This window comes from Brassica napus, chromosome C3, assembly GCF_020379485.1.
Source record: "Brassica napus cultivar Da-Ae chromosome C3, Da-Ae, whole genome shotgun sequence".
NCBI classification, from domain to species: Eukaryota; Viridiplantae; Streptophyta; class Magnoliopsida; order Brassicales; family Brassicaceae; genus Brassica; species Brassica napus.
In genome coordinates this window covers 71,394,759-71,422,279 of record NC_063446.1, presented here as the reverse complement: position 1 = coordinate 71,422,279, position 27,521 = coordinate 71,394,759, and the positions used below count along the sequence as shown (strand labels likewise).

The 27,521-nt window shown below is 34.4% G+C and overlaps 3 protein-coding genes, 1 non-coding gene and 1 pseudogene across 4 annotated transcripts; all 5 read left to right on the top strand.

Moving 5' to 3' along the window:
* Window positions 1-3,490: 3,490 nt before the first annotated feature.
* Window positions 3,491-3,597, top strand: LOC125584636. The gene has a single exon (XR_007321547.1). It is a non-coding gene; the product is annotated as a small nucleolar RNA R71 (small nucleolar RNA).
* Window positions 3,598-5,726: 2,129 nt separating this feature from the next.
* On the top strand, window positions 5,727-10,557 carry LOC125583512 (myrosinase 4). The gene is made up of 13 exons (XM_048750539.1): window positions 5,727-7,272; window positions 7,404-7,464; window positions 7,582-7,640; window positions 7,738-7,813; window positions 7,936-8,013; window positions 8,103-8,190; window positions 8,327-8,570; window positions 8,670-8,788; window positions 8,926-9,143; window positions 9,227-9,258; window positions 9,392-9,488; window positions 9,575-9,677; window positions 9,762-10,557. Exons 1-13 carry the CDS (start codon window positions 7,084-7,086, stop codon window positions 9,928-9,930), a joined length of 1,533 nt encoding a protein of 510 aa, XP_048606496.1. The 5' UTR covers window positions 5,727-7,083; the 3' UTR covers window positions 9,931-10,557.
* Window positions 10,558-11,222: 665 nt separating this feature from the next.
* On the top strand, window positions 11,223-13,814 carry LOC125583370 (myrosinase 4-like). The gene is made up of 9 exons (XM_048750214.1): window positions 11,223-12,065; window positions 12,197-12,257; window positions 12,375-12,433; window positions 12,531-12,606; window positions 12,729-12,806; window positions 12,896-12,983; window positions 13,120-13,363; window positions 13,461-13,579; window positions 13,718-13,814. Exons 1-9 carry the CDS (start codon window positions 11,877-11,879, stop codon window positions 13,812-13,814), a joined length of 1,011 nt encoding a protein of 336 aa, XP_048606171.1. The 5' UTR covers window positions 11,223-11,876.
* Window positions 13,815-14,981: 1,167 nt separating this feature from the next.
* On the top strand, window positions 14,982-18,659 carry LOC125575404 (annotated as a pseudogene).
* Window positions 18,660-19,666: 1,007 nt separating this feature from the next.
* Window positions 19,667-27,004, top strand: LOC125583511 (myrosinase 4-like). The gene is made up of 13 exons (XM_048750538.1): window positions 19,667-20,080; window positions 20,210-20,270; window positions 20,388-20,446; window positions 20,544-20,619; window positions 20,742-20,819; window positions 20,908-20,995; window positions 21,128-21,371; window positions 21,470-21,588; window positions 21,726-21,943; window positions 22,027-22,058; window positions 22,180-22,276; window positions 22,363-22,465; window positions 22,550-27,004. Exons 1-13 carry the CDS (start codon window positions 19,892-19,894, stop codon window positions 22,716-22,718), a joined length of 1,533 nt encoding a protein of 510 aa, XP_048606495.1. The 5' UTR covers window positions 19,667-19,891; the 3' UTR covers window positions 22,719-27,004.
* The last annotated feature ends 517 nt before the right edge of the window (window positions 27,005-27,521 follow it).

The following is a 27,521-nucleotide window of genomic DNA, read 5'->3' as shown; positions in this document are numbered from 1 at the left end:
ATGTCTCCAAGAACTCCATGTGGTACTCCAATACCTAATAGAGACTCATGTATGCAAAATGCAACCTAAACATGTCTAAATCCTAATCTCTATGATGAAAATGTTTATGAATGAATGGATAAAACAATGCAAATATGCAAGATATCAACTCCCCCAAACTTGTTCTTTTACTTGTCCACAAGTGAACTTTCTAGAACTCATAGGGAGAGAGGTTTGAAGATGGGAGCTCTTAGCCAAAAGAGACACAACTAGCACTCAATTCAACATCTAATCCAACATGAGCACACTCTCTTATTACACTCTAGCTTCTCTAGGCCTATCTCTACTCCTTTTTGCCCTTATATTCATCATCAAGCATCCACACATTCAAATCAACTAACTCTCACATTCATTAAGCATAAGACATCAAGTGAATTCTTGCAAATGGTCAGTTGGTCCAAGTCATTTGGTTGGGTAAGGGAAGGCTTTTAGTCAAGTGAGTCAAGAGGTTCAAAATATATGATCTTTAGGGTGGTTTACTCTCAAAACAAGTAGCCTTGACATTGCACATAATATATCTAAGAAAGAGACCAACTCATGCATACAATGCTCAATCTCCATTGTTCTACCCTTTTCCCAAACATACAATTACACAATCATTCCCAAATGTCAAACCCAACTCACATCTCTCACTAAAAGATCCTAAGAACTTTAACTCCTTCTCTTTGAAATCTACAAGAGATTTTTCACAACCTCAAAACATTACTTAGCTCCTAACAACTTTGCTAGCCCCCTTTTTCTTTCTTTTTCTTTTCTTTTCATATATATATATATATATTTTTTTTTTTAAATGGGGACCAAGACTTTTCATAACTTGAGCTAGAAGTTTTTCTACTTATCCCAGTAAGACAATTCACTTAAACACAAAGAGTTATTTCTTTTCCTTTTTCATTGCTCCCAAATCAAAATCACAACTCTCACCTCCCACCTATAGCTAGACAATAGAGTGCCCAATCTAGCAAGAATGAAGATCAAGCATTGTCGTTCCCGATACTCTCAACATTATGCACATGTAAGACTTTCCGAAGAAGGCCTCACTCATCAAACAATGAAAGCTTAAAAGGAGGGAAAGGTTTTGGGAGTGGTCTACCACTAGAGTTTGTCAAAATAAGATTGGCATAAAGGATGTGACAACTCAAGTGTGTATAGCCATGACTCAGTACACAAGGGACCATGAGCAAGAAGCATTAAGTTCATTCAGTTCAAATAGGGTTTGTAGTTGGCTTCAAAGACTGAGTTTCAGCAATCAACAAGTTTCAGGAAGAGTTTTCAAGGCTCGAAACATACAAGTATTTTTGAGAGGTGCAAAAGCTACTCAGGTGCAACGTAGTGTTCTTTACAAGGCGTTTAAAATCATTTCTCCCAATGCAAGTGAATGCAACCTATATGCTCTAGACTCTCCTAAAAATGCAAGTGATGCAATCTATATGATTTGTTTTTTTTTTTTTTTTTTTTTTTTTAATATGCAAATAGGTATGCAATGCATGACTCAATGAACAACATCAAAGCAAACATGATCAAATACTTGGTACCTCCCCCAAACTTAAATGACACAGTCTCTGTGTTGTCAAGTAGAGAGAGATACCCAAAAGAGAAAGCTAATATGCAAAAATGAAATGGTATATACAAGGGAAAGTAGAGAAGTACCTCAAGTGGAAAGTTGAGAAGGAGGATCCTTCTCAATGTAGGGGTCTCCACAAGTGATGGTTCCATAATACTCAACATCCAGTGGAGACTGAATTGGGTAAGAGACAGCTTTGTTGACATTGAGGAGTGTGACCTTCTTGTTGGCGAAATCGATGCAAGCACCCACAGTAGTAAGGAATGGTGTGCCCAGGATCAATGGAACTCTCTTCTCAGTTGCCATCTTCAAGACAGTGAGGTCTATAGGGATGGTGCAAGATCCAATCTTCAAAGGGAAATCCTTGATGAGACCAATAGGGGTAGTAGAAGAAGAATCCCCAAACGTGAGAGAGGAAGTATCTGACTCCATGTGTTCAATCTCAAGACTCTTCACCATCTCCATTGAGATCACATTCACACTTGCACCGGAATCAACAAGAGCATCATCAAAGGTGAGCTTACCAAGGGAGCAGGACAAGGTGAACTTCCCTTGGGATTCTAGTTTAGGGAGAAACTTTGGTGTGATGGCTGGATCAAGTTTCAAAGTTGAAATGTTGAGGAGCTCTGCTACTTCTGCTTGGTGGTCTACAATGTCCTTGATGAGCATCATTTGGACATGAGCCTCACGCATACCCGAGATCTCTGGAAGCTTAACTCCAATATCACTTAAGTCTTTTCTGAACTTGGAAATTACCTTCTTTTGAGCTTTGGTGAGGACCCTTTGTGGAAATGGGAGCTTGTCATAGGGTGACTGCTCAACTTCAGTGGTGTCCTCCAGCTTGACTTCTTTCAGCTTCCGGTTAGCTCTCTTCGCAACTGGTTTCTCAGCCATGGGTGCATCTCCCTTCAAAATCTTTACTTCAACCATTTTGTCAGCTTCCTTCACAATCTTTGCTTCAGCTGTTGCTACAATCAGATGCTGAACCTGTTCAATCTCAGTTCCAAACACCAATCTTTCAATTTCATCTACCTCTTTCTTGTGGTTACTCAATTCAATCCCTGAAGAAGTGGTAGAGAGGACAACATTGCAATACTCCTTGGGTTTTTGCTCAGATTTTCCAGGTAGAGACCCTTGCTGGCGATTCTGGTGAGTGGTCATGGAAGCAAACTGGTTTTCCAAAGCCATGAACTTGTTGTTGAGCTCATTGTAACTTCCATCAATCTTGGAGTGAAGGTTCTTCAACTCATATCCAACCTGCTTTTCACTTCTAGTCTGAGACTCCAAGATCTGTTTCAGTAGAACATCAGTGCTGCTTTCCTGAGTAGTAGAGGTAGAAGGATTAGCTTGTTGTTGAGAAGACTGGTTCCCTTTGTTGGAGAAACCAGGAGGAGGGTTTTGTTGAGGCTGATAGTTGCCTTGCTGGTTGTTCCTAGGCTGATAACCACTCTGTTGGTTGTTAGGATAGGTTTTGTGTTGGTAGTTGTTGTACTGAAAGTTGGGCTCTTTCTGTACCAACTACCATTGTTGTTGATGAAGCACAGGTCTTCTTGACCTTCCAAACCCTCAACCTCATTGACCCCAGGTGGGGCATCTTGGTTTGGGTTACCAACAAAGTTCAGCTGCTCTTGGGTGGATTTATCAGCAATGAGTATGTCTATCTTATCCTGTAGAGCCTTTAACTCCTTCCTCGTCTGCTTATCATCTGTTCGACTACTTCTGTCGTGGTCTCCACTGTAGACTGCATCACTCTTTACCATGTTGTCAACCAGCACCTCTGCATCTTCCTCAGTTCTCCCCAAGAAGAACCCATTGCTAGCTGTATCCAATCTGGCTCTGTACTTAGGAAGGGCACCTCTGTAGAAGGTACTCAGCAAGCTCTCCTTAGAGAAACCATGGTGTGGGCATTGAGCTTGGTAGCCCTTGAATCTCTCCCAGGCTTCACTGAATCCTTCTAAGTTCTTCTGTTGAAAACTGGAAATCTCATTTCTCAGCTTAGCAGTTCTTGAAGTAGAGAAGAACTTCTCCAAGAATGCTCTCTTGCAATCATCCCAAGTGGTGATAGAGTCGCTGGGTAGAGACTTCTCCCACTGACGTGCCTTATCCCCCAAAGAGAAAGGGAATAACTTCAGCTTCAGGGCGTCCTCAGACACACCATTGGTTTTTGACAACCCACAGTAGCTGTCGAACCTATCCAAGTGATCAAATGGGTCCTCTAGAGCCAAGCCATGATACTTGTTGTTCTCGATCACGTTGAGGAGTCCTGACTTGACCTCAAAGTTGTTGGCTGCCACAGCCGGTGCTCGGATTCCTAGTCTATGACCAAGAATGTTGGGCCGGTCATAAGTACCAATGGGTCGAGCTGCCCGCGGTTGGTGTTCTGCCCCTTGCGGTGGATCTGCCATATCAATATCCAAGTGGGCCTGGTGTTCTTCTTCTCTTCTAGCTCTAGCACACTCCCTCTCAAAAGCTCTGATGTCTGCTACTATTGGAACTAGGTTTGATGGACCCCTGCTCCTCAAGTTCATACACCTGAAAGTGAAAGGTAAGTGAAGAAGAAGAATCAGTAACAAAACAAAATTAAAATGACTTAGTCTCAAGCAAGTGACTAAATCTCAATGTTTAAATCTACTCAGAATTTGGCAACGGCGCCAATTTGATGTTAGGAGTTTTGAGGGCTCCTAAGACAAATGTTGTAGTATAGTGATTGTCGAACCAGTTCTGAGGGATATCAAAGCACTGAGAATGCAAGTACTCACTTAATCTAAGTGCAACCAATGATTTAAATGGGTTTTAAGCTATGACTAAAACTAGAAAGCAATAACAGAATGATACTTTCTTGACTAAGGGAAAAGAGAACTCATGGGCATAGGGATTAGACCTTGGGTGATCAAGTATCGAACTAAGGATGGCAAATGATCAATCAAACTATCAACCTTAAGCCTAGACACAATTCTAAGCAAGCTCTATGTCTAGATGAATGCTCATTTGCTAACATATCTCAAACATCAAATGTCTTTGGTTGAATAATATGAAAGCAATCATTACTAACAAGTCTATTAGCTATCTTAGCATCTTTAACAACAAATGTCTTTGGCAAAGTATACTAAAAGCCTAGGAGAGTTGTCTCAGACATTTCATCAAACACCTTTCGGGTGGGAAATGCCTATTGATCAACTTTTGAGTGGCCAATTCAGAAGATGCATTAAGAATACTCTACTAGCAAGGAACAAGAATGATCTACACTAAAACATCCTAGAACTAACCTAATCACCCTTAATCTCCCTAACCCATGAATTCAAAAGGTGATTACTCACTAATCTCCATGATTCCTCTTAAACCCATATTGGATTTCAGATTAATCATGTAGAGAAATAGATAAGAAATCAACAAGAACACAAAAACATAACAATCAAAAATCCAAGAGATGAACTTCTCTAGAGAGTTTTTTGTGTATTTTTCAATAGATCCAAGATAATCTGCCCTGGTGGCTACAAAAGATGTTTCAAAACATAGGTTTTCAGAAGTAAAAACGTGCATAATGAAATGACCAAAAGGCCCTTGAGAAATCATGAATTCGCCCAAACAAATAGACGCGGAGCGACCTCGACACGTCGCTGCGAGAGGTCGCTCCCGGGTCGTTTCTTCGCGAGCGACCTGGCTGTGTCGCTCCAAAGACGTCGCTCCCGGGTCGTCTCCTCGCGAGCGACCTGGCTGTGTCGCTCTGAGGACGTCGCTCCGGACTTCATCGGGTGTCGTCTCGCCATGGAAACGCGAGCGACCTTGGATCGTCGCTCTGGCAAGTCGCTCTGGGAGGGGCATCACAGAGACTTCATGTAGTCGCTCCAGGAAGTCGCTTCCAACGCTCTGCTCGTCCAATGATCACCTTTATCACCTCTTTTGAGCTCCAAATGCACCCAAATGTCTCCAAGAACTCCATGTGGTACTCCAATACCTAATAGAGACTCATGTATGCAAAATGCAACCTAAACATGTCTAAATCCTAATCTCTATGATGAAAATGTTTATGAATGAATGGATAAAACAATGCAAATATGCAAGATATCAACTAACGGCCTGTAATTTTCTTCATGCTTCTTATTGTATTGGGAGTCCTAAATATCTGAGCGGGAGTTAGTCAATAAGAATTTCAAGTGAGGTTGCTATTTTCTGGCATGAAGATCATTATGTGTCTTCCCAGCCATGCGTATAAAATATTTGTTCATGCTTATGGCTAAACCCAAGCACTTGTGAAGAAACATGTTCAAAGAGAAGAAGACATCCTTCTATGAAGCAGTCTAATTGTTTAAAACTTTCATTTATATATATGTGTGTATATATAAATGTTTTTTATAGATTTCAGCCTACCAAATTAATGAACTTTCATTTCACCTATTCAAACTAATACATATATATTATATGTTGTATATCATATGAGAATTTATTATAACATATATTGTGCAGATTATTCTTATAACACATAAGTAAAAATAATAAGTATAATTATCTAAAATTTAATCAAAATAATCATACGTGATATTCAGTTTTAAACCTATTTCGAATACAATACTATTATGAGCTCATATCAAATCAATAATTTACTCAATTATAAATCATTTGACTGCTATGTATATGCAAAAACAATAGTTTATAGATGATTAAATAACCTGAACATTTTTTTTCCTATTGCAAAAGTATACCCTTGATCGAAGATTAAAATATATGGTGCAAAATTTTGAAATTTACTTTCAAAATAACTAAAAATAAGTTTACATATTTGAATTCACTAATTCCTATTGAAACTTACTTTTAAAACAAAACTAACTTCAACATAATACAAGCAATAAATTTGATTTAGATATTTATTTACTATAAAACGAGAATATCATGTTCGTAGATGTTATAATAATAGTTAAACGTTAATTATACTAATACAGTCCCTTAGAATAGGGTTTGAAGTTTTGTATTCGACAATTCATATTTTGCTTAGGAAACAAAGATTGGTGCATTTATGAGTAGTATACATTGCATTAACGTAACCTGAATCAGAACCTCGTTAAGAAATCTTGTCAATCGAATTGCACAATAGATGGTACGGAGTCTTAGATCCGATTAAAAAATTACAATATTAACTATAGCTAAGAAGCATATATTCTGAAGCTTATATGTACAGGTATATATCTTGTGGAGCTCTGTATGCGTATTATACACATATAAGAGAATTATGATGAGCATGCCGTAGAACTCCATTAATTATCTATTTGTTTATTAAGGGATATATTATTTTTTATTAGAAAACAAGACAGCGTGAGGTGGAGAACATGCATGCAAGATCAAATTGAAGTCATATATATTTACGTAACAAGTTTACTTGAAACCCATGCAAGTCCCATGCACTCAAACCCTTCTATATAAACCCCTCCAAGTTCATCATCCAGTCATAATCAAATTAGCCATTACACAAACTACAAAGTCTCTCAACCATGGCAATTCCAAAAGCTCACTACTCTCTAGCCATCCTTGTCATTCTCTTTGTCGTTTCAAATAGCCAAAATGCCTGCAATCCAGAATGCAAGGCTAAAGAACCCTTCAACTGCGATAATTCTCTTACCTTCAACCGAACTGGATTTCCAAAGAACTTTACTTTCGGTGCGGCTACTTCCGCCTACCAGGTATAAATTTATATATCTTCCTCATGACCGTTGTTGGGCATACTATTTTCTTATTTTTGTAGATAAAAGTATATTTTTTTCAAAAAAGAAAAAAAAATTCCAATACTATCGCTTTTTATTTGTTCAACCAGATCGAGGGTGCTGCACATAGAGCCCTTAATGGATGGGACTACTACACTCATAGATATCCAGGTTATAAACCAATTAATTACCCTTTTGATCAACATTCATTTGGACATATGGGAGAGTGTATAAATATTAGAAAGACTGGACATGCTCACATTAATTTTTCTGTTTGTTATGGTATAGAAAGGGTTCCAGATCGCAGCTCCGGAGACGTTGCTTGTGATTCCTATGACCTTTACAAGGTGAGAGGCTATATATCTGTGTATACATATAGGAGACAGTTGTTCCAATTTGGAAATATTATTTAACTCTGGAACAATTCATATATAATTTGAACAGGAGGATGTCAAGTTACTGAAAAGATTGAAAGTTCAAGCATACCGACTCTCCATAGCCTGGTCAAGGGTCTTACCAAGTAAATACAGAAACAAAAACATACGTCGCTTTTTCAGTCATGAGTTTATATAATTGGCAAAATTAAGAGTTTTACATTCTATATATATTTGACTCGGTGAAATTTGTGATTATAAATTTTAGAGGGAAGACTGACTGGAGGAGTGGACGAGAACGGGATAACATACTACAACAATCTCATTAACGAGTTAAAAGCTAATGGTAAATTGAAAATATAAATACTACTCAATCATTTGAATTATATATGTGGTATATATGGACGTTTAACTAACTTTCGTACGTGATTACAGGCATAGAGCCATTTGTGACTATATTTCATTGGGATGTTCCCCAAACTCTAGAAGACGAGTACGGAGGCTTCTTAAGCCCACGTATAGTGTAAGTGCAATAACTAGTTTTTCTTCTTCCAAACTTGTCTTTCTTTCACTTAATTAGGTTATATATATATATATGTACATTGCATGATCAGATCTATCTATAATTAAATAATTTAATATGTATGATACATGAACAGAGAGGACTTCAAGAACTATGCGGAGCTTCTATTCCAAAGATTCGGAGACAGAGTCAAGTTTTGGATCACTCTAAACCAGCCTTACTCTCTCTCATCCAAAGGTTATGGAGATGGATCATATCCACCGGGAAGGTGCACTGGCTGTGAATTTGGAGGTGATTCAGGAACCGAACCTTATATAGTCACGCATCACCAACTTCTAGCCCATGCAGAAGCGGTATCTCTATACCGAAAAAGATATCAGGTTCATCTAAAATGAATCTCTTTTTATTTTCCTTGAGTAGTTTCTAATATTTTTTTGTGTGGTATATTCTTATTCTATAATCTAAAAAATATTATGCAGAAATTTCAAGGTGGTAAGATAGGAACGACCTTGATCGGGAGATGGTTTGCCCCGCTAAACGAAACTAGCGATCTAGACCAGGCTGCTGCAAAACGAGCATTCCAATTCTTCGTTGGATGGTACGTATATATATTCTCAATGAATTGACATTCAAGACGCACACATATGTAGCAAGTTAAAGCCTCTGTCACGATCATATAGACTTTAAAAAATATTGCATCACTAAGTTACAAAATTTCTTCTTGCATATCTGAAGGTTCTTGGATCCATTGGTGTACGGAGAATATCCAAGGATAATGAGAGAACTCGTTGGAGACAGATTGCCAAAATTCACACCTCAAGAATCAGATTTAGTTAAAGGATCACTTGATTTTCTAGGGCTGAACTATTATGTTACACAATATGCAAGCGACGCACCTCCTCCTCCTCAGACACAGCCTAGCGTCTTAACCGATCCACGAGTTACTCTTGGATGTATGTGAAACCTTTTTCGTATTTAGTTTTATACATATGTTTCGGTTCATAGATCAACTCATTATTCTCTTATTGTGTTTCAGATTATCGCAATGGAGTACCTATCGGTGTTGAGGCTAGTATCGTTTTTAATTCGGAATAACATGTTTATATATATATATATATATATATATGTATCTACATTAAGAGATTGCCACATTTATATAGTAACTAATGAGTCTCTCCTATTTTGCATTTTTCTTCTCCAGTCTCCAAGCTTTGTCTACTATCCTCCAGGGTTCCGTCAGATTCTAAATCATATCAAAGACAACTACCAAAACCCACTTACCTACATCACCGAAAACGGTATCTACATACCTACCAATATAAATATGCTTAACCATAAGAATCCTACGTGTTCTTATTATATAATCTTTGTGTTAAAATTTCAGGAGTTGCTGATTATGGAAACTTAACGGTAGCAAATGCTCTTGCCGATAACGGACGAATTCAAAATCATTGCAGCCATCTTTCATGTCTCAAATGCTCCATCGAGTGAGTTACAATTATTCCTACTTTATCATATATATACATACTATATATATCTTGATACGCTAAAATTATTTAAATATATTACAGGGATGGTTGCAACGTAGCAGGTTATTTTGCTTGGTCATTGATGGACAATTATGAATTTGGAAATGGTTACACTCTCCGGTTTGGTATGAATTGGGTCAATTTCACTAATCCTGCTGATCGAAGACAAAAAGATTCTGGGAAATGGTATTCTAGGTTCGTCGCAAAATAAGGGGAATTGATAGACAAAAATCAACCCCATATGTATTCAACCTTTAATCCATTAAGTACTGGACAATATAAATTATTTTCTTCAACTTATAAAAGCTTATGTGCTGTGTGTTGTTAATAATGTTGTAATAATTGGACCTTAACTCTTGGCCAAATCATAAATAAATAAAAACATTTATACGACGTGCTTTGTATTTATAGCTTGTACTTTGTTTTATTTACCTTTCCCAAGCATAACATCTCACATGCTCTCTTTTTGTTTTGGTAAAAACTACGAGATGCTCTTATTTGATCATTACCACATTTTTTAACAAAATAGTCAAACCAAGGATATAATATCTAACTTAAGCGCCAAATCATATTATTTTGTGTTGTTTTACTCCTCTCATTTATTTTCAGCTTTTAGAAAATATTATTTTACCCGACCACAGAAACGTCACACATAGCTTCTCCATTATTTCCAGACATGAAATATGGAGGTGAAAACAGTGTACCAAAAGTTTGTCATGCTAGTAATATTAATTGATTGTATAAGCTGCATCCGTCCCGAAATACTAACGGCTTGTAATTTTCTTCATGCTTCTTATTGTATTGGGAGTCCTAAATATCTGAGCGGGAGTTAGTCAATAAGAATTTCAAGTGAGGTTGCTATTTCTGGCATGAAGATCATTATGTGTCTTCCCAGCCATGTGTATAAAATATTTGTTCATGCTTATGGCTAAACCCAAGCACTTGTGAAGAAACATGTTCAAAGAGAAGAAGACATCCTTCTATGAAGCAGTTTAATTGTTTAAAACTTTCATTTATATATATGTGTATATATAAATGTTTTTTATAGATTTCAGCCGACCAAATTAATGAACTTTCATTTCACCTATATTATATGTTGTATATCATATGAGAATTTATTATAACATATATTGTGCAGATTATTCTTATAACACATAAGTAAAAATAATAAGTATAATTATCTAAAATTTAATCAAAATAATCATACGTGATATTCAGTTTTAAACCTATTTCGAATACAATACTATTATGAGCTCATATCAAATCAATAATTTACTCAATTATAAATCATTTGACTGCTATGTATATGCAAAAACAATAGTTTATAGATGATTAAATAACCTGAACATTTTTTTTCCTATTGCAAAAGTATACCCTTGATCGATGATTAAAATATACGGTGCAAAATTTTGAAATTTACTTTCAAAATAACTAAAAATAAGTTTACATATTTGAATTCACTAATTCCTATTGAAACTTACTTTTAAAACAAAACTAACTTCAACAGAATACAAGCAATAAATTTGATTTAGATATTTATTTACTATAAAACGAGAATATCATGTTCGTAGATGTTATAATAATAGTTAAACGTTAATTATACTAATACAGTCCCTTAGAATAGGGTTTGAAGTTTTGTATTCGACAATTCATATTTTGCTTAGGAAACAAAGATTGGTGCATTTATGAGTAGTATACATTGCATTAACGTAACCTGAATCAGAACCTCGTTAAGAAATCTTGTCAATCGAATTGCACAATAGATGGTACGTAGTCTTAGATCCGATTTAAAAATTACAATATTAACTATAGCTAAGAAGCATATATTCTGAAGCTTATATGTACAGGTATATATCTTGTGGAGCTCTGTATGCGTATTATACACATATAAGAGAATTATGATGAGCATGCCGTAGAACTCCATTAATTATCTATTTGTTTATTAAGGGATATATTATTTTTTATTAGAAAACAAGACAGCGTGAGGTGGAGAACATGCATGCAAGATCAAATTGAAGTCATATATATTTACGTAACAAGTTTACTTGAAACCCATGCAAGTCCCATGCACTCAAACCCTTCTATATAAACCCCTCCAAGTTCATCATCCAGTCATAATCAAATTAGCCATTACACAAACTACAAAGTCTCTCAACCATGGCAATTCCAAAAGCTCACTACTCTCTAGCCATCCTTGTCATTCTCTTTGTCGTTTCAAATAGCCAAAATGCCTGCAATCCAGAATGCAAGGCTAAAGAACCCTTCAACTGCGATAATTCTCTTACCTTCAACCGAACTGGATTTCCAAAGAACTTTACTTTCGGTGCGGCTACTTCCGCCTACCAGGTATAAATTTATATATCTTCCTCATGACCGTTGTTGGGCATACTATTTTCTTATTTTTGTAGATAAAAGTATATTTTTTTCAAAAAAGAAAAAAAAATTCCAATACTATCGCTTTTTATTTGTTCAACCAGATCGAGGGTGCTGCACATAGAGCCCTTAATGGATGGGACTACTACACTCATAGATATCCAGGTTATAAACCAATTAATTACCCTTTTGATCAACATTCATTTGGACATATGGGAGAGTGTATAAATATTAGAAAGACTGGACATGCTCACATTAATTTTTCTGTTTGTTATGGTATAGAAAGGGTTCCAGATCGCAGCTCCGGAGACGTTGCTTGTGATTCCTATGACCTTTACAAGGTGAGAGGCTATATATCTGTGTATACATATAGGAGACAGTTGTTCCAATTTGGAAATATTATTTAACTCTGGAACAATTCATATATAATTTGAACAGGAGGATGTCAAGTTACTGAAAAGATTGAAAGTTCAAGCATACCGACTCTCCATAGCCTGGTCAAGGGTCTTACCAAGTAAATACAGAAACAAAAACATACGTCGCTTTTTCAGTCATGAGTTTATATAATTGGCAAAATTAAGAGTTTTACATTCTATATATATTTGACTCGGTGAAATTTGTGATTATAAATTTTAGAGGGAAGACTGACTGGAGGAGTGGACGAGAACGGGATAACATACTACAACAATCTCATTAACGAGTTAAAAGCTAATGGTAAATTGAAAATATAAATACTACTCAATCATTTGAATTATATATGTGGTATATATGGACGTTTAACTAACTTTCGTACGTGATTACAGGCATAGAGCCATTTGTGACTATATTTCATTGGGATGTTCCCCAAACTCTAGAAGACGAGTACGGAGGCTTCTTAAGCCCACGTATAGTGTAAGTGCAATAACTAGTTTTTCTTCTTCCAAACTTGTCTTTCTTTCACTTAATTAGGTTATATATATATATATGTACATTGCATGATCAGATCTATCTATAATTAAATAATTTAATATGTATGATACATGAACAGAGAGGACTTCAAGAACTATGCGGAGCTTCTATTCCAAAGATTCGGAGACAGAGTCAAGTTTTGGATCACTCTAAACCAGCCTTACTCTCTCTCATCCAAAGGTTATGGAGATGGATCATATCCACCGGGAAGGTGCACTGGCTGTGAATTTGGAGGTGATTCAGGAACCGAACCTTATATAGTCACGCATCACCAACTTCTAGCCCATGCAGAAGCGGTATCTCTATACCGAAAAAGATATCAGGTTCATCTAAAATGAATCTCTTTTATTTTCCTTGAGTAGTTTCTAATATTTTTTGTGTGGTATATTCTTATTCTATAATCTAAAAAATATTATGCAGAAATTTCAAGGTGGTAAGATAGGAACGACCTTGATCGGGAGATGGTTTGCCCCGCTAAACGAAACTAGCGATCTAGACCAGGCTGCTGCAAAACGAGCATTCCAATTCTTCGTTGGATGGTACGTATATATATTCTCAATGAATTGACATTCAAGACGCACACATATGTAGCAAGTTAAAGCCTCTGTCACGATCATATAGACTTTAAAAAATATTGCATCACTAAGTTACAAAAATTTCTTCTTGCATATCTGAAGGTTCTTGGATCCATTGGTGTACGGAGAATATCCAAGGATAATGAGAGAACTCGTTGGAGACAGATTGCTAAATTCACACCTCAAGAATCAGATTTAGTTAAGGATCACTTGAGCCAGGGTAAACTATTATGTTACACTATATGCAAGCGACGCACCTCCTCCTCCTCAGAAACAGTCTAACCGAGAGAAGACATCCTCTTGGATTTATTGTTAAACCTTTTTCGTATTTAGTTATATACATATGTTTCGGTTCATAGATCAACTCATTATTCTCTTATTGTGTTTCAGATTATCGCATGGAGTACTATCGGTGTTGCTAGTATCTTTTTAATTCGGAATACAGTTTATATATATATATATATATATATTATTCTTTAAGAGATTGTAAAAATAATAAGTAATAATTCTCTCCTATTTTCATTTTTTTCTTCTCCAGTCTCCAAGCTTTGTCTACTATCCTCGGGTTCCGTCAGATTCTAAATCATATCAAACAACTACAAAACCCACTTACCTACATCCCGAAACGGTATCTATATACCAAAACAATATATAGATGATTAAATTCCTACGTTTTTTTATATAATCTTTGCAAAGTATACCCTTGATCGAAGATTAAAATATACGGTGCAAAATTTTGAAATTTACTTTCAAAATAACTAAAAATAAGTTTACATATTTGAATTCACTATTCCTATTGAAACTTACTTTAAAACAAAACTAACTTCACAGAATACAAGCAATAAATTTGATTTTTAGATATTTATTTACTATAAAACGAGAATATCATGTTCGTAGATGTTATAATAATAGTTAAACGTTTAATACTAATACAGTCCCTTAGAATAGGGTTTGAAGTTTTGTATTCGACATTCATATTTTGCTTAGGAAACAAAGATTGGTGCATTTATGAGTAGTATACATTGCATTAACGTAACCTGAATCAGAACCTCGTTAAAATCTTGTCAATCGAATTGCACAATAGATGGTACGTTCTTAGATCCGATTAAAAATTACAATATTAACTATAGCTAAGAAGCATATATTCTGAAGCTTATATGTACAGGTATATATCTTGTGGAGCTGTATGCGTATTATACACATATAAGAGAATTATGATGAGCATGCCGTAGAACTCCATAATTATCTATTTGTTTATTAGGGATATATTATTTTTATTAGAAAACAAGACAGCGTGAGGTGGAGAACATGCATGCAAGATCAATTGAAGTCATATATATTTACGTAACAAGTTTACTTGAAACCCATGCAAGTCCCATGCACTCAAACCCTTCTATATAAACCCCTCCAAGTTCATCATCCAGTCATAATCAAATTAGCCATTACACAAACTACAAAGTCTCTCAACCATGGCAATTCAAAAGCTCACTACTCTCTAGCCATCCTTGTCATTCTCTTTGTCGTTTCAAATAGCCAAAATGCCTGCAATCCAGAATGCAAGGCTAAAGAACCCTTCAACTGCGATAATTCTCTTACCTTCAACCGAACTGGATTCCAAAGAACTTTACTTTCGGTGCGGCTACTTCCGCCTACCAGGTATAAATTATATATCTTCCTCATGACCGTTGTTGGGCATACTATTTTCTTATTTGTAGATAAAAGTATATTTTTTCAAAAAAGAAAAAAAATTCCAATACTATCGCTTTTTATTTGTTCAACCAGATCGAGGGTGCTGCACATAGAGCCCTTAATGGATGGGACTACTACACTCATAGATATCCAGGTTATAAACCAATTAATTACCTTTTGATCAACATTCATTTGGACATATGGGAGAGTGTAAATATTAGAAAGACTGGACATGCTCACATTAATTTTTTCTGTTTGTTATGGTATAGAAAGGGTTCCAGATCGCAGCTCCGGAGACGTTGCTTGTGATTCCTATGACCTTTACAAGGTGAGAGGCTATATCTGTGTTATACATAGGAGACAGTTGTTCCAATTTGGAAATATTATTTAACTCTGGAACAATTCATATATAATTTGAACAGGAGGATGTCAAGTTACTGAAAAGATTGAAAGTTCAAGCATACCGACTCTCCATAGCCTGGTCAAGGGTCTTACCAAGTAAATACAGAAACAAAACATACGTCGCTTTTTCAGTCATGAGTTTATATAATTGGCAAAATTAAGAGTTTTACATTCTATATATATTTGACTCGGTGAAATTTGTGATTATAAATTTTAGAGGGAAGACTGACTGGAGGAGTGGACGAGAACGGGATAACATACTACAACAATCTCATTAACGAGTTAAAAGCTAATGGTAAATTGAAAATATAAATACTACTCAATCATTTGAATTATATATGTGGTATATATGGACGTTTAACTAACTTTCGTACGTGATTACAGGCATAGAGCCATTTGTGACTATATTTCATTGGGATGTTCCCCAAACTCTAGAAGACGAGTACGGAGGCTTCTTAAGCCCACGTATAGTGTAAGTGCAATAACTAGTTTTTCTTCTTCCAAACTTGTCTTTCTTTCACTTAATTAGGTTATATATATATATATGTACATTGCATGATCAGATCTATCTATAATTAAATAATTTAATATGTATGATACATGAACAGAGAGGACTTCAAGAACTATGCGGAGCTTCTATTCCAAAGATTCGGAGACAGAGTCAAGTTTTGGATCACTCTAAACCAGCCTTACTCTCTCTCATCCAAAGGTTATGGAGATGGATCATATCCACCGGGAAGGTGCACTGGCTGTGAATTTGGAGGTGATTCAGGAACCGAACCTTATATAGTCACGCATCACCAACTTCTAGCCCATGCAGAAGCGGTATCTCTATACCGAAAAAGATATCAGGTTCATCTAAAATGAATCTCTTTTTATTTTCCTTGAGTAGTTTCTAATATTTTTTTGTGTGGTATATTCTTATTCTATAATCTAAAAAATATTATGCAGAAATTTCAAGGTGGTAAGATAGGAACGACCTTGATCGGGAGATGGTTTGCCCCGCTAAACGAAACTAGCGATCTAGACCAGGCTGCTGCAAAACGAGCATTCCAATTCTTCGTTGGATGGTACGTATATATATTCTCAATGAATTGACATTCAAGACGCACACATATGTAGCAAGTTAAAGCCTCTGTCACGATCATATAGACTTTAAAAATATTGCATCACTAAGTTACAAAATTTCTTCTTGCATATCTGAAGGTTCTTGGATCCATTGGTGTACGGAGAATATCCAAGGATAATGAGAGAACTCGTTGGAGACAGATTGCCAAAATTCACACCTCAAGAATCAGATTTAGTTAAAGGATCACTTGATTTTCTAGGGCTGAACTATTATGTTACACAATATGCAAGCGACGCACCTCCTCCTCCTCAGACACAGCCTAGCGTCTTAACCGATCCACGAGTTACTCTTGGATGTATGTGAAACCTTTTTCGTATTTAGTTTTATACATATGTTTCGGTTCATAGATCAACTCATTATTCTCTTATTGTGTTTCAGATTATCGCAATGGAGTACCTATCGGTGTTGAGGCTAGTATCGTTTTTAATTCGGAATAACATGTTTATATATATATATATATATATATATGTATCTACATTAAGAGATTGCCACATTTATATAGTAACTAATGAGTCTCTCCTATTTTGCATTTTTCTTCTCCAGTCTCCAAGCTTTGTCTACTATCCTCCAGGGTTCCGTCAGATTCTAAATCATATCAAAGACAACTACCAAAACCCACTTACCTACATCACCGAAAACGGTATCTACATACCTACCAATATAAATATGCTTAACCATAAGAATCCTACGTGTTCTTATTATATAATCTTTGTGTTAAAATTTCAGGAGTTGCTGATTATGGAAACTTAACGGTAGCAAATGCTCTTGCCGATAACGGACGAATTCAAAATCATTGCAGCCATCTTTCATGTCTCAAATGCTCCATCGAGTGAGTTACAATTATTCCTACTTTATCATATATATACATACTATATATATCTTGATACGCTAAAATTATTTAAATATATTACAGGGATGGTTGCAACGTAGCAGGTTATTTTGCTTGGTCATTGATGGACAATTATGAATTTGGAAATGGTTACACTCTCCGGTTTGGTATGAATTGGGTCAATTTCACTAATCCTGCTGATCGAAGACAAAAAGATTCTGGGAAATGGTATTCTAGGTTCGTCGCAAAATAAGGGGAATTGATAGACAAAAATCAACCCCATATGTATTCAACCTTTAATCCATTAAGTACTGGACAATATAAATTATTTTCTTCAACTTATAAAAGCTTATGTGCTGTGTGTTGTTAATAATGTTGTAATAATTGGACCTTAACTCTTGGCCAAATCATAAATAAATAAAAACATTTATACGACGTGCTTTGTATTTATAGCTTGTACTTTGTTTTATTTACCTTTCCCAAGCATAACATCTCACATGCTCTCTTTTTGTTTTGGTAAAAACTACGAGATGCTCTTATTTGATCATTACAACATTTTTTAACAAAATAGCCAAACCAAGGATATAATATCTAACTTAAGCGCCAAATCATATTATTTTGTGTTGTTTTACTCCTCTCATTTATTTTCAGCTTTTAGAAAATATTATTTTACCCGACCACTGAAACGTCACACATAGCTTCTCCATTATTTCCAGACATGAAATATGGAGGTGAAAACAGTGTACCAAAAGCTTGTCATGCTAGTAATATTAATTGATTGTATAAGCTGCATCCGTCCCGAAATACTAACGGCTTGTAATTTTCTTCATGCTTCTTATTGTATTGGGAGTCCTAAATATCTGAGCTGGAGTTAGTCAATAAGAATTTCAAGTGAGGTTGCTATTTCTGGCATGAAGATCATTATGTGTCTTCCCAGCCATGTGTATAAAATATTTGTTCATGCTTATGGCTAAACCCAAGCACTTGTGAAGAAACATGTTCAAAGAGAAGAAGACATCCTTCTATGAAGCAGTTTAATTGTTTAAAACTTTCATTTATATATATGTGTGTATATATAAATGTTTTTTATAGATTTCAGCCGACCAAATTAATGAACTTTCATTTCACCTATTCAAACTAATACATATATATTATATGTTGTATATCATATGAGAATTTATTATAACATATATTGTGCAGATTATTCTTATAACACATAAGTAAAAATAATAAGTATAATTATCTAAAATTTAATCAAAATAATCATACGTGATATTCAGTTTTAAACTTATTTCGAATACAATACTATTATGAGCTCATATCAAATCAATAATTTACTCAATTATAAATCATTTGACTGCTATGTATATGCAAAAACAATAGTTTATAGATGATTAAATAATCTGAACATTTTTTTTCCTATTGCAAAAGTATACCCTTGATCGATGATTAAAATATATGGTGCAAAATTTTGAAATTTACTTTCAAAATAACTAAAAATAAGTTTACATATTTGAATTCACTAATTCCTATTGAAACTTACTTTTAAAACAAAACTAACTTCAACATAATACAAGCAATAAATTTGATTTAGATATTTATTTTCTATAAAACGAGAATATCATGTTCGTAGATGTTATAATAATAGTTAAACGTTAATTATACTAATTAATACAGTCCCTTAGAATAGGGTTTGAAGTTTTGTATTCGACAATTCATATTTTGCTTAGGAAACAAAGATTGGTGCATTTATGAGTAGTATACATTGCATTAACGTAACCTGAATCAGAACTTCGTTAAGAAATCTTGTAAATCGAATTGCACAATAGATGGTGCGTAGTCTTAGATTCGATTAAAAAAATTACAATATTAATCAACTATAGCTAAGAAGCATATATTCTGAAGCATATATGTACAGGTATATATCTTGTGGAGCTCTGTATGCGTATTATACACATATAAGAGAAATATGATGAGCATGCCGTAGAACTCCATTAATTATCTATTTGTTTATTAGGGATATATTATTTTTTATTAGAAAACAAGACAGCGTGAGGTGGAGAACATGCATGCAAGATCAAATTGAAGTCATATATATTTACGTAACAAGTTTACTTGAACCCCATGCAAGTCCCATGCACTCAAACCCTTCTATATAAACCCCTCCAAGTTCATCATCCAGTCATAATCAAATTAGCTATTACACAAACTACAAAGTCTCTCAACCATGGCAATTCCAAAAGCTCACTACTCTCTAGCCATCCTTGTCATTCTCTTTGTCGTTTCAAATAGCCAAAATGCCTGCAATCCAGAATGCAAGGCTAAAGAACCCTTCAACTGCGATAATTCTCTTACCTTCAACCGAACTGGATTTCCAAAGAACTTTACTTTCGGTGCGGCTACTTCCGCGTACCAGGTATAAATTTATATATCTTCCTATGACCGTTGCTGGGCATACTATTTTCTTATTATTGTAGATAAAAGTATATTTTTTCAAAAAAGAAAAAAAAATTCCAATACTACCGCTTTTTATTTGTTCAACCAGATTGAGGGTGCTGCACATAGAGCCCTTAATGGATGGGACTACTACACTCATAGATATCCAGGTTATAAACCAATTAATTACCCTTTTGATCAACATTCATTTGGACATATGGGAGAGTGTATAAATATTAGAAAGACTGGACATGCTCACATTAATTTTTCTGTTTGTTATGGTATAGAAAGGGTTCCAGATCGCAGCTCCGGAGACGTTGCTTGTGATTCGTATGATCTTTACAAGGTGAGAGGCTATATATCTGTGAATACATATAGGAGACAGTTGTTCCAATTTGGAAATATTATTTAACTCTGGAACAATTCATATATTATTTGAACAGGAGGATGTCAAATTACTGAAAAGATTGAAAGTTCAAGCATACCGACTCTCCATAGCCTGGTCAAGGGTCTTACCAAGTAAATACAGAAACAAAAACATACGTCGCTTTTTCAGTCATGAGTTTATATAATTGGCAAAATTAAGAGTTTTACATTCTATATATATTTGACTCGGTGAAATTTGTGATTATAAATTTTAGAGGGAAGACTGACTGGAGGAGTGGACGAGAACGGGATAACATACTACAACAATCTCATTAACGAGTTAAAAGCTAATGGTAAATTGAAAATATAAATACTACTCAATCATTTGATTATATATGTGGTATATATGGACGTTTAACTAACTTTCGTACGTGATTGCAGGCATAGAGCCATTTGTGACTATATTTCATTGGGATGTTCCCCAAACTCTAGAAGACGAGTACGGAGGCTTCTTAAGCCCACGTATAGTGTAAGTGCAATAACTAGTTTTTCTTCTTCCAAACTTGTCTTTCTTTCACTTAATTAGGTTCTATATATATGTACATTGCATGATCAGATCTATCTGTAATTAAATAATTTAATATGTATGATACATGAACAGAGAGGACTTCAAGAACTATGCGGAGCTTCTATTCCAAAGATTCGGAAACAGAGTCAAGTTTTGGATCACTCTAAACCAGCCTTACTCTCTCTCATCCAAAGGTTATGGAGATGGATCGTATCCACCGGGAAGGTGCACTGGCTGTGAATTTGGAGGTGATTCTGGAACCGAACCTTATATAGTCACGCATCACCAACTTCTAGCCCATGCAGAAGCTGTATCTCTATACCGAAAAAGATATCAGGTTCATCTAAAATGAATCTCTTTTTATTTTCCTTGATTAGTTCAAATTTTTTTTTGTGTGGTATATTCTTATTCTATAATCTAAAAAATATTATGCAGAAATTTCAAGGTGGTAAGATAGGAACGACCTTGATCGGGAGATGGTTTGCCCCGCTAAACGAAACTAGCGATCTAGACCAGGCTGCTGCAAAACGAGCATTCCAATTCTTCGTTGGATGGTACGTATATATATTCTCAATGAATTGACTCTCAAGACGCACACATATGTAGCAAGTTAAAGCCTCTGTCACGATCATATAGACTTTAAAAAATATTGCATCACTAAGTTACAAAATTTCTTCTTGCATATATGAAGGTTCTTGGATCCATTGGTGTACGGAGAATATCCAAGGATAATGAGAGAACTCGTTGGAGACAGATTGCCAAAATTCACACCTCAAGAATCAGATTTAGTTAAAGGATCACTTGATTTTCTAGGGCTGAACTATTATGTTACACAATATGCAAGCGACGCACCTCCTCCTCCTCAGACACAGCCTAGCGTCTTAACCGATCCACGAGTTACTCTTGGATGTATGTGAAACCTTTTTCGTATTTAGTTTTATACATATGTTTCGGTTCATAGATCAACTCATTATTCTCTTATTGTGTTTCAGATTATCGCAATGGAGTACCTATCGGTGTTGAGGCTAGTATCGTTTTTAATTCGGAATAACATGTTATATATATATATGTATCTACTTTAAGAGATTGCCACATTTATATAGTAACTAATGAGTCTCTCCTTTTTTTGCTTTTTTCTTCTCCAGTCTCCAAGCTTTGTCTACTATCCTCCAGGGTTCCGTCAGATTCTAAATCATATCAAAGACAACTACCAAAACCCACTTACCTACATCACCGAAAACGGTATCTACATACATACCAATATAAATATGCTTAACCATAAGAATCCTACGTGTTCTTATTATATAATCTTTGTGTTAAAATTTCAGGAGTTGCTGATTATGGAAACTTAACGGTAGCAAATGCTCTTGCCGATAACGGACGAATTCAAAATCATTGCAGCCATCTTTCATGTCTCAAATGCTCCATCGAGTGAGTTACAATTATTCCTACTTTATCATATTTATACATACTATATATATCTTGATACGCTAAAATTATTTAAATATATTACAGGGATGGTTGCAACGTAGCAGGTTATTTTGCTTGGTCATTGATGGACAATTATGAATTTGGAAATGGTTACAACTTCCGGTTTGGTATGAATTGGGTCAATTTCACTAATCCTGCTGATCGAAGACAAAAAGATTCTGGGAAATGGTATTCTAGGTTCGTCGCAAAATAAGGGGAATTGATAGACAAAAATCAACCCCATATGTATTCAACCTTTAATCCATTAAGTGCTGGACAATATAAATTATTTTCTTCAACTTATAAAAGCTTATGTGCTGTGTGTTGTTAATAATGTTGTAATAATTGGACCTTAACTCTTAGTCAAATCATAAATAAATAAAAACATTTATATGGCGTGCTTTGTATTTATACCTTGTACTTTGTTTTATTTACCTTTCCCAAGCATAACATCTCACATGCTCTCTTTTTGTTTTGGTAAAAACTACGAGATGCACTTATTTGATCATTACCACATTTTTTAACAAAATAGTGAAACCAAGGATATAATGTCTAACTTAAGTGCCAAATCATATTATTTTGTGTTATTTTACTCCTCTCATTTATTTCCAATTTTTAGAAAATATTATTTTACCCAACCACGGAAACGCCACACATAGCTTCTCCATTATTTCCAGACATGAAATATGGAGGTGAAAACAGTGTACCAAAAGTTTGTCATGCTAGTAATATTAATTGATTGTATAAGCTGCATCAGTCCCGAAATACTAACGGCTTGTAATTTTTTTCATGCTTCTTATTGTAATTGGGAGTCCTAAATATCTGAGCGGGAGTTTGTCAATAAGAATTTCAAGTGAGGTTGCTATTTCTGGCATGAAGATCATTATGTGTCTTCCCAACCATGTGTATAAAATCTTTGTTCATGCTTATGGCTAAACCCCAAGCAGTTATGAAAAAACATTTTCAAAGAGAAGAAGACATCCTTCTATGAAGCAGTCTAATTGTTACAACTTTCATTTATATATATGTGTGTGTATATATAAATGTTTTTTTATAGATTTCAGCCGACCAAATTAAAGTACTTTCATTTCACCTATTCAAACTAATACATATATATTATATGTGGTATATCATATGCGAATTTATTATAACATATATTGTGCCAATTATTCTTACAACCCATAAGTATAAATAATAAGTAAATTATCTAAAATTTAATCAAAATAACTATACGTGATATTCAGTTTTAAACCTATTTTGAATACAATACTATTATTAGCTCATATCAAATCAATAATTTACTCAATTATAATCATTTGACTGCTATGTATATGCAAAAACAATAGTTGATAGATGATTAAATAACGTGAACATTTTTTTTCCTATTGCAAAAGTATACCCTTGATCGATGATTAAAATATATGGTGCAAAATTTTGAAATTTACTTTCAAAATAATCAAAAATAAGTTTACATTTGAATTCACTAATTCCTATTGAAACTTGGGCTTATTTGTCCAATAACCAAATTCATAATAGAAATTAAGTGATGATACTGACGTTGACATAATAAAGAAACTATCATTTATGCTATAATTTATCCGGTTATACCCTCTTTAATTACAAGTGACCGGTGAAAAAAAAGAAAAAGATATGGTCGACGTTTTAAGGTGTGGACACCTTAATAGATAACTGTTCAAAATCAGAAATATAGAAGACATCCACGTAACTTGTGTTTATTACCACATACAATTTTAAATTGGATTAGTGATGTAGTTCCATGAAATAAATTAATGAATTAATTGTGTAGAAACTGAAATGAATTTAGTGCATAATGAAAAATAAAAGGATAATTTTTTTCATATGAAAAACAGTATATGACTCTAATCCACCACACAACTCTTAAATGTTAAACTCATACATAACTTTTGAATACTAAACTTTAAACTGTTATCACTAAATCCAAACTTCAATCCCCACCTTCCAAATACTAAACCATAAATGCTAATCACTAAACTCTAAATCCTAATCACTAAATACTAAACTTAAATGTAGACCCTAAACCCAAGTAAAGATCCTAAACCCAGATAGAATTGAACAAAAGATATAGTATAGTACATAATGGTGAACAAAATAGAACAATCTTTATTAATCGTCAAATGGAATGATACATGAAAGGGTCACTAAACCCAAATCTCAACCCCACCTTCCAAATACTAAACTCTAAATCTTAATCACTAAACCCTAAATGAATAAACTAACATTTAGGCTTCATATTATCCGGTTATACCTTCCACATATGCAAGTTGTTGATACAAAAGAAGAAAGAAATGACCCAAAGAAAGAAGAAAGACACACCACTGATTAATAAGGCTAAACCCTAATTTAAGAAGCATTAACCCAAATAAAATGTATATAATATGGTTTACTAAACTCAAACCTCTACTTACTAAATATAAACCCTATGCATGAATCTATAACCCAAATACAATCTATAAATAATTTCCTAATGTTAGATACTTGAAGGCACATTCACTTGGTTAGCATGTTACATATCTTCTATTCCATATAGTTTAAGTAGTATAATACACGAATGTTTTAAATAATCAAAAAATTTCAGTGGTGTATCTATAGTATGGAATGCAAATAGTAAACTCTTCCCACCCACAAAAATACAACAATACAAGACACACCATTAATTATTAAAGTCAAACCCTAATTAAGGAAGCATAAACCCAAATAGTATATATATAATATGGTTTACTATACACAAACCTCTATTTAGTAAATCTAAACCCTAGGCAGGAACCTATAAACTCAAGTACAATCTATAAATTTGTTTTCCAATATTGGACACTTGAAAGCGCATTTTGAATATTAAACCATAAACTGCTATCACTAAACCCAAACTTTAACCCCACAACTTCCAAATATTAAACTCTAATCACTAAACCCTAAACCCAAGTATAGACACTAAACCCAAATAGAATGGAAAAAAATAAATATATAGTACATATTGGTGAACAAAATAGAACACTCTTTATTAATTGTCAAATGAAACGATACATATTCACTAACCCAAATCCCAACCCCAATCTTCTAAATACTAAACCCTAAATCTTAATCACTAAACCCTAAACCCAAGTATAAACCCTAAACCCTAAACTGTAAACTCAAATCTCAAAATCTAATACTGACCTCAAACTTACCCCTATTACTCTAAATACTAAATCCTAATCACAAATTACTAAACCCTAAACTCAAATATAAACTCTAAATCCAAATATCAAAATCTAAAATAATACATAATATTATGTGATATTAATTTATACTATATTAATATTATTTATAGTGTAGAAATGTAGTATACACTAATATAAGAGTTTATTTGTCATCTATCCAAAATTGGTTTTAATCATTACAGTTAAACCAATATAGTATGAATTTCATATTACAATCATTACACAAAATGATAGAAGAAAACTATCAAATTTGTAAATATGAAGATGATTACATATCAAATTTGTAAATATGAAGATGATTACATTTTCAAGGAAGAGTATAGATATATATCCCAAATAGTATAGTAATTTTACATAAATAACTATACTAAAGAATATATACTATACTATTCTTTTCCCTAATATAGTATAGACGAGAAGTTCATTTTCTTAAATTCTTCTTTTGTCAAACATGCTAATACACCTTCACTTCGTTCGCTGTCGTTATTCTTCACTACCATATAGATATCACCTTATCTCTTCTCCTTTTTTCCGACACGGCGACGTTTTTACCGGTCCGCCATCGTTATTCTTCACCATTAGATCACTAAAACAAAAAAGAAATGAAAACAAAGTATGAAAACAAAAGCATGATGTGAGAATCAATGATTTAAGAAAAGGAGGAAAAGAAATGAAAGAGTTGTTATGTCTGCTCACCGTATACGCCTTCATCTTTGTTCTTTGTTCTTTGTTCTTCTCATGAGAAGAAATTTAGTTCAAGAAGATGTGTGCATAATAAAAGCCACGTTCATCTTCATCTTCCTGAAAGCTATCTAATTATCTTGAGAAGTGAGAGTGAATACAACGTGGCCACATATTTTACTTATTACGGAATCAAATGATTACGAGATAGACAATTATTTATTTAATTATTTTTGGTAGTAGGCTTCACCTATTGAATATAGGGGCAATATTACAATAATGTATATTATGTACATGGTATATTGAAAAAACAAGGCTTTTAGATAGTGGATAAATTATAATTTGTTTGATGGATGTAGGATGCAATTTCCCTTTAAACTTACTTTTAAAACAAAACTAACTTCAACATAATACAAGCAATAAATTTGATTTAGATATTTATTTACTATAAAACGAGAATATCATGTTCGTAGATGTTATAATAATAGTTAAACGTTAATTATACTAATTAATACAGTCCCTTAGAATAGGGTTTGAAGTTTTGTATTCGACAATTCATATTTTGCTTAGGAAACAAAGATTGGTGCATTTATGAGTAGTATACATTGCATTAACACTACAAGAAAACAGCAAGGATACTGAGGGAAAAAATCGTCGCAATTTCGTCGGAATAATGTTATTCCGACGACATACCAACGAAACAAGTTCTCGGAAATAATTCCTCGGAATTTCTTCTTTCCTCGGAAATCCCTCGGAATTTTTCGACGGAATTCCGAGGAAACAAATTTCCGAGAAAATTCCGAGGATCACTAGTTTGTCGGAAATCTCCTCGGAATATACCGAGGGAGAACTTCGTCGGGATATTTCCTCGGAAGTTCATCGATCGATGCGTTTTTGGACATATATCCATCGATCGATCGGAATATACCGAGGGACATGTTCCTCGGAATATTCCGAGCAACATGTCCCTCGGTATATTCCGAGGAACATGTCCCTCGGTATATTCCGAGGAACATGTCCCTCGGTATATTCCGAGGAACATGTCCCTCGGTATATTCCGAGGAAGAGGTCCCTCGGTATATTCCGAGGAAAGGTGT

What these genes read in the sequence shown, in the direction of transcription:
- LOC125583512 (XM_048750539.1), top strand. Translation starts at nt 7,084, where the DNA reads ATGGCAATTCCAAAAGCTCACTACTCTCTAGCCATCCTTGTCATTCTC. An exon ending in ATTCCTATGACCTTTACAAG is followed by an intron (nt 7,641 to 7,737) that starts GTGAGAGGCTAT and finishes TAATTTGAACAG; the next exon opens with GAGGATGTCAAGTTACTGAA. An exon ending in TATACCGAAAAAGATATCAG is followed by an intron (nt 8,571 to 8,669) that starts GTTCATCTAAAA and finishes AATATTATGCAG; the next exon opens with AAATTTCAAGGTGGTAAGAT.
- LOC125583370 (XM_048750214.1), top strand. Translation starts at nt 11,877, where the DNA reads ATGGCAATTCCAAAAGCTCACTACTCTCTAGCCATCCTTGTCATTCTC. An exon ending in ATTCCTATGACCTTTACAAG is followed by an intron (nt 12,434 to 12,530) that starts GTGAGAGGCTAT and finishes TAATTTGAACAG; the next exon opens with GAGGATGTCAAGTTACTGAA. An exon ending in TTCCAATTCTTCGTTGGATG is followed by an intron (nt 13,580 to 13,717) that starts GTACGTATATAT and finishes GCATATCTGAAG; the next exon opens with GTTCTTGGATCCATTGGTGT.
- LOC125583511 (XM_048750538.1), top strand. Translation starts at nt 19,892, where the DNA reads ATGGCAATTCCAAAAGCTCACTACTCTCTAGCCATCCTTGTCATTCTC. An exon ending in CTGGTCAAGGGTCTTACCAA is followed by an intron (nt 20,620 to 20,741) that starts GTAAATACAGAA and finishes TATAAATTTTAG; the next exon opens with AGGGAAGACTGACTGGAGGA. An exon ending in TACCTACATCACCGAAAACG is followed by an intron (nt 22,277 to 22,362) that starts GTATCTACATAC and finishes TTAAAATTTCAG; the next exon opens with GAGTTGCTGATTATGGAAAC.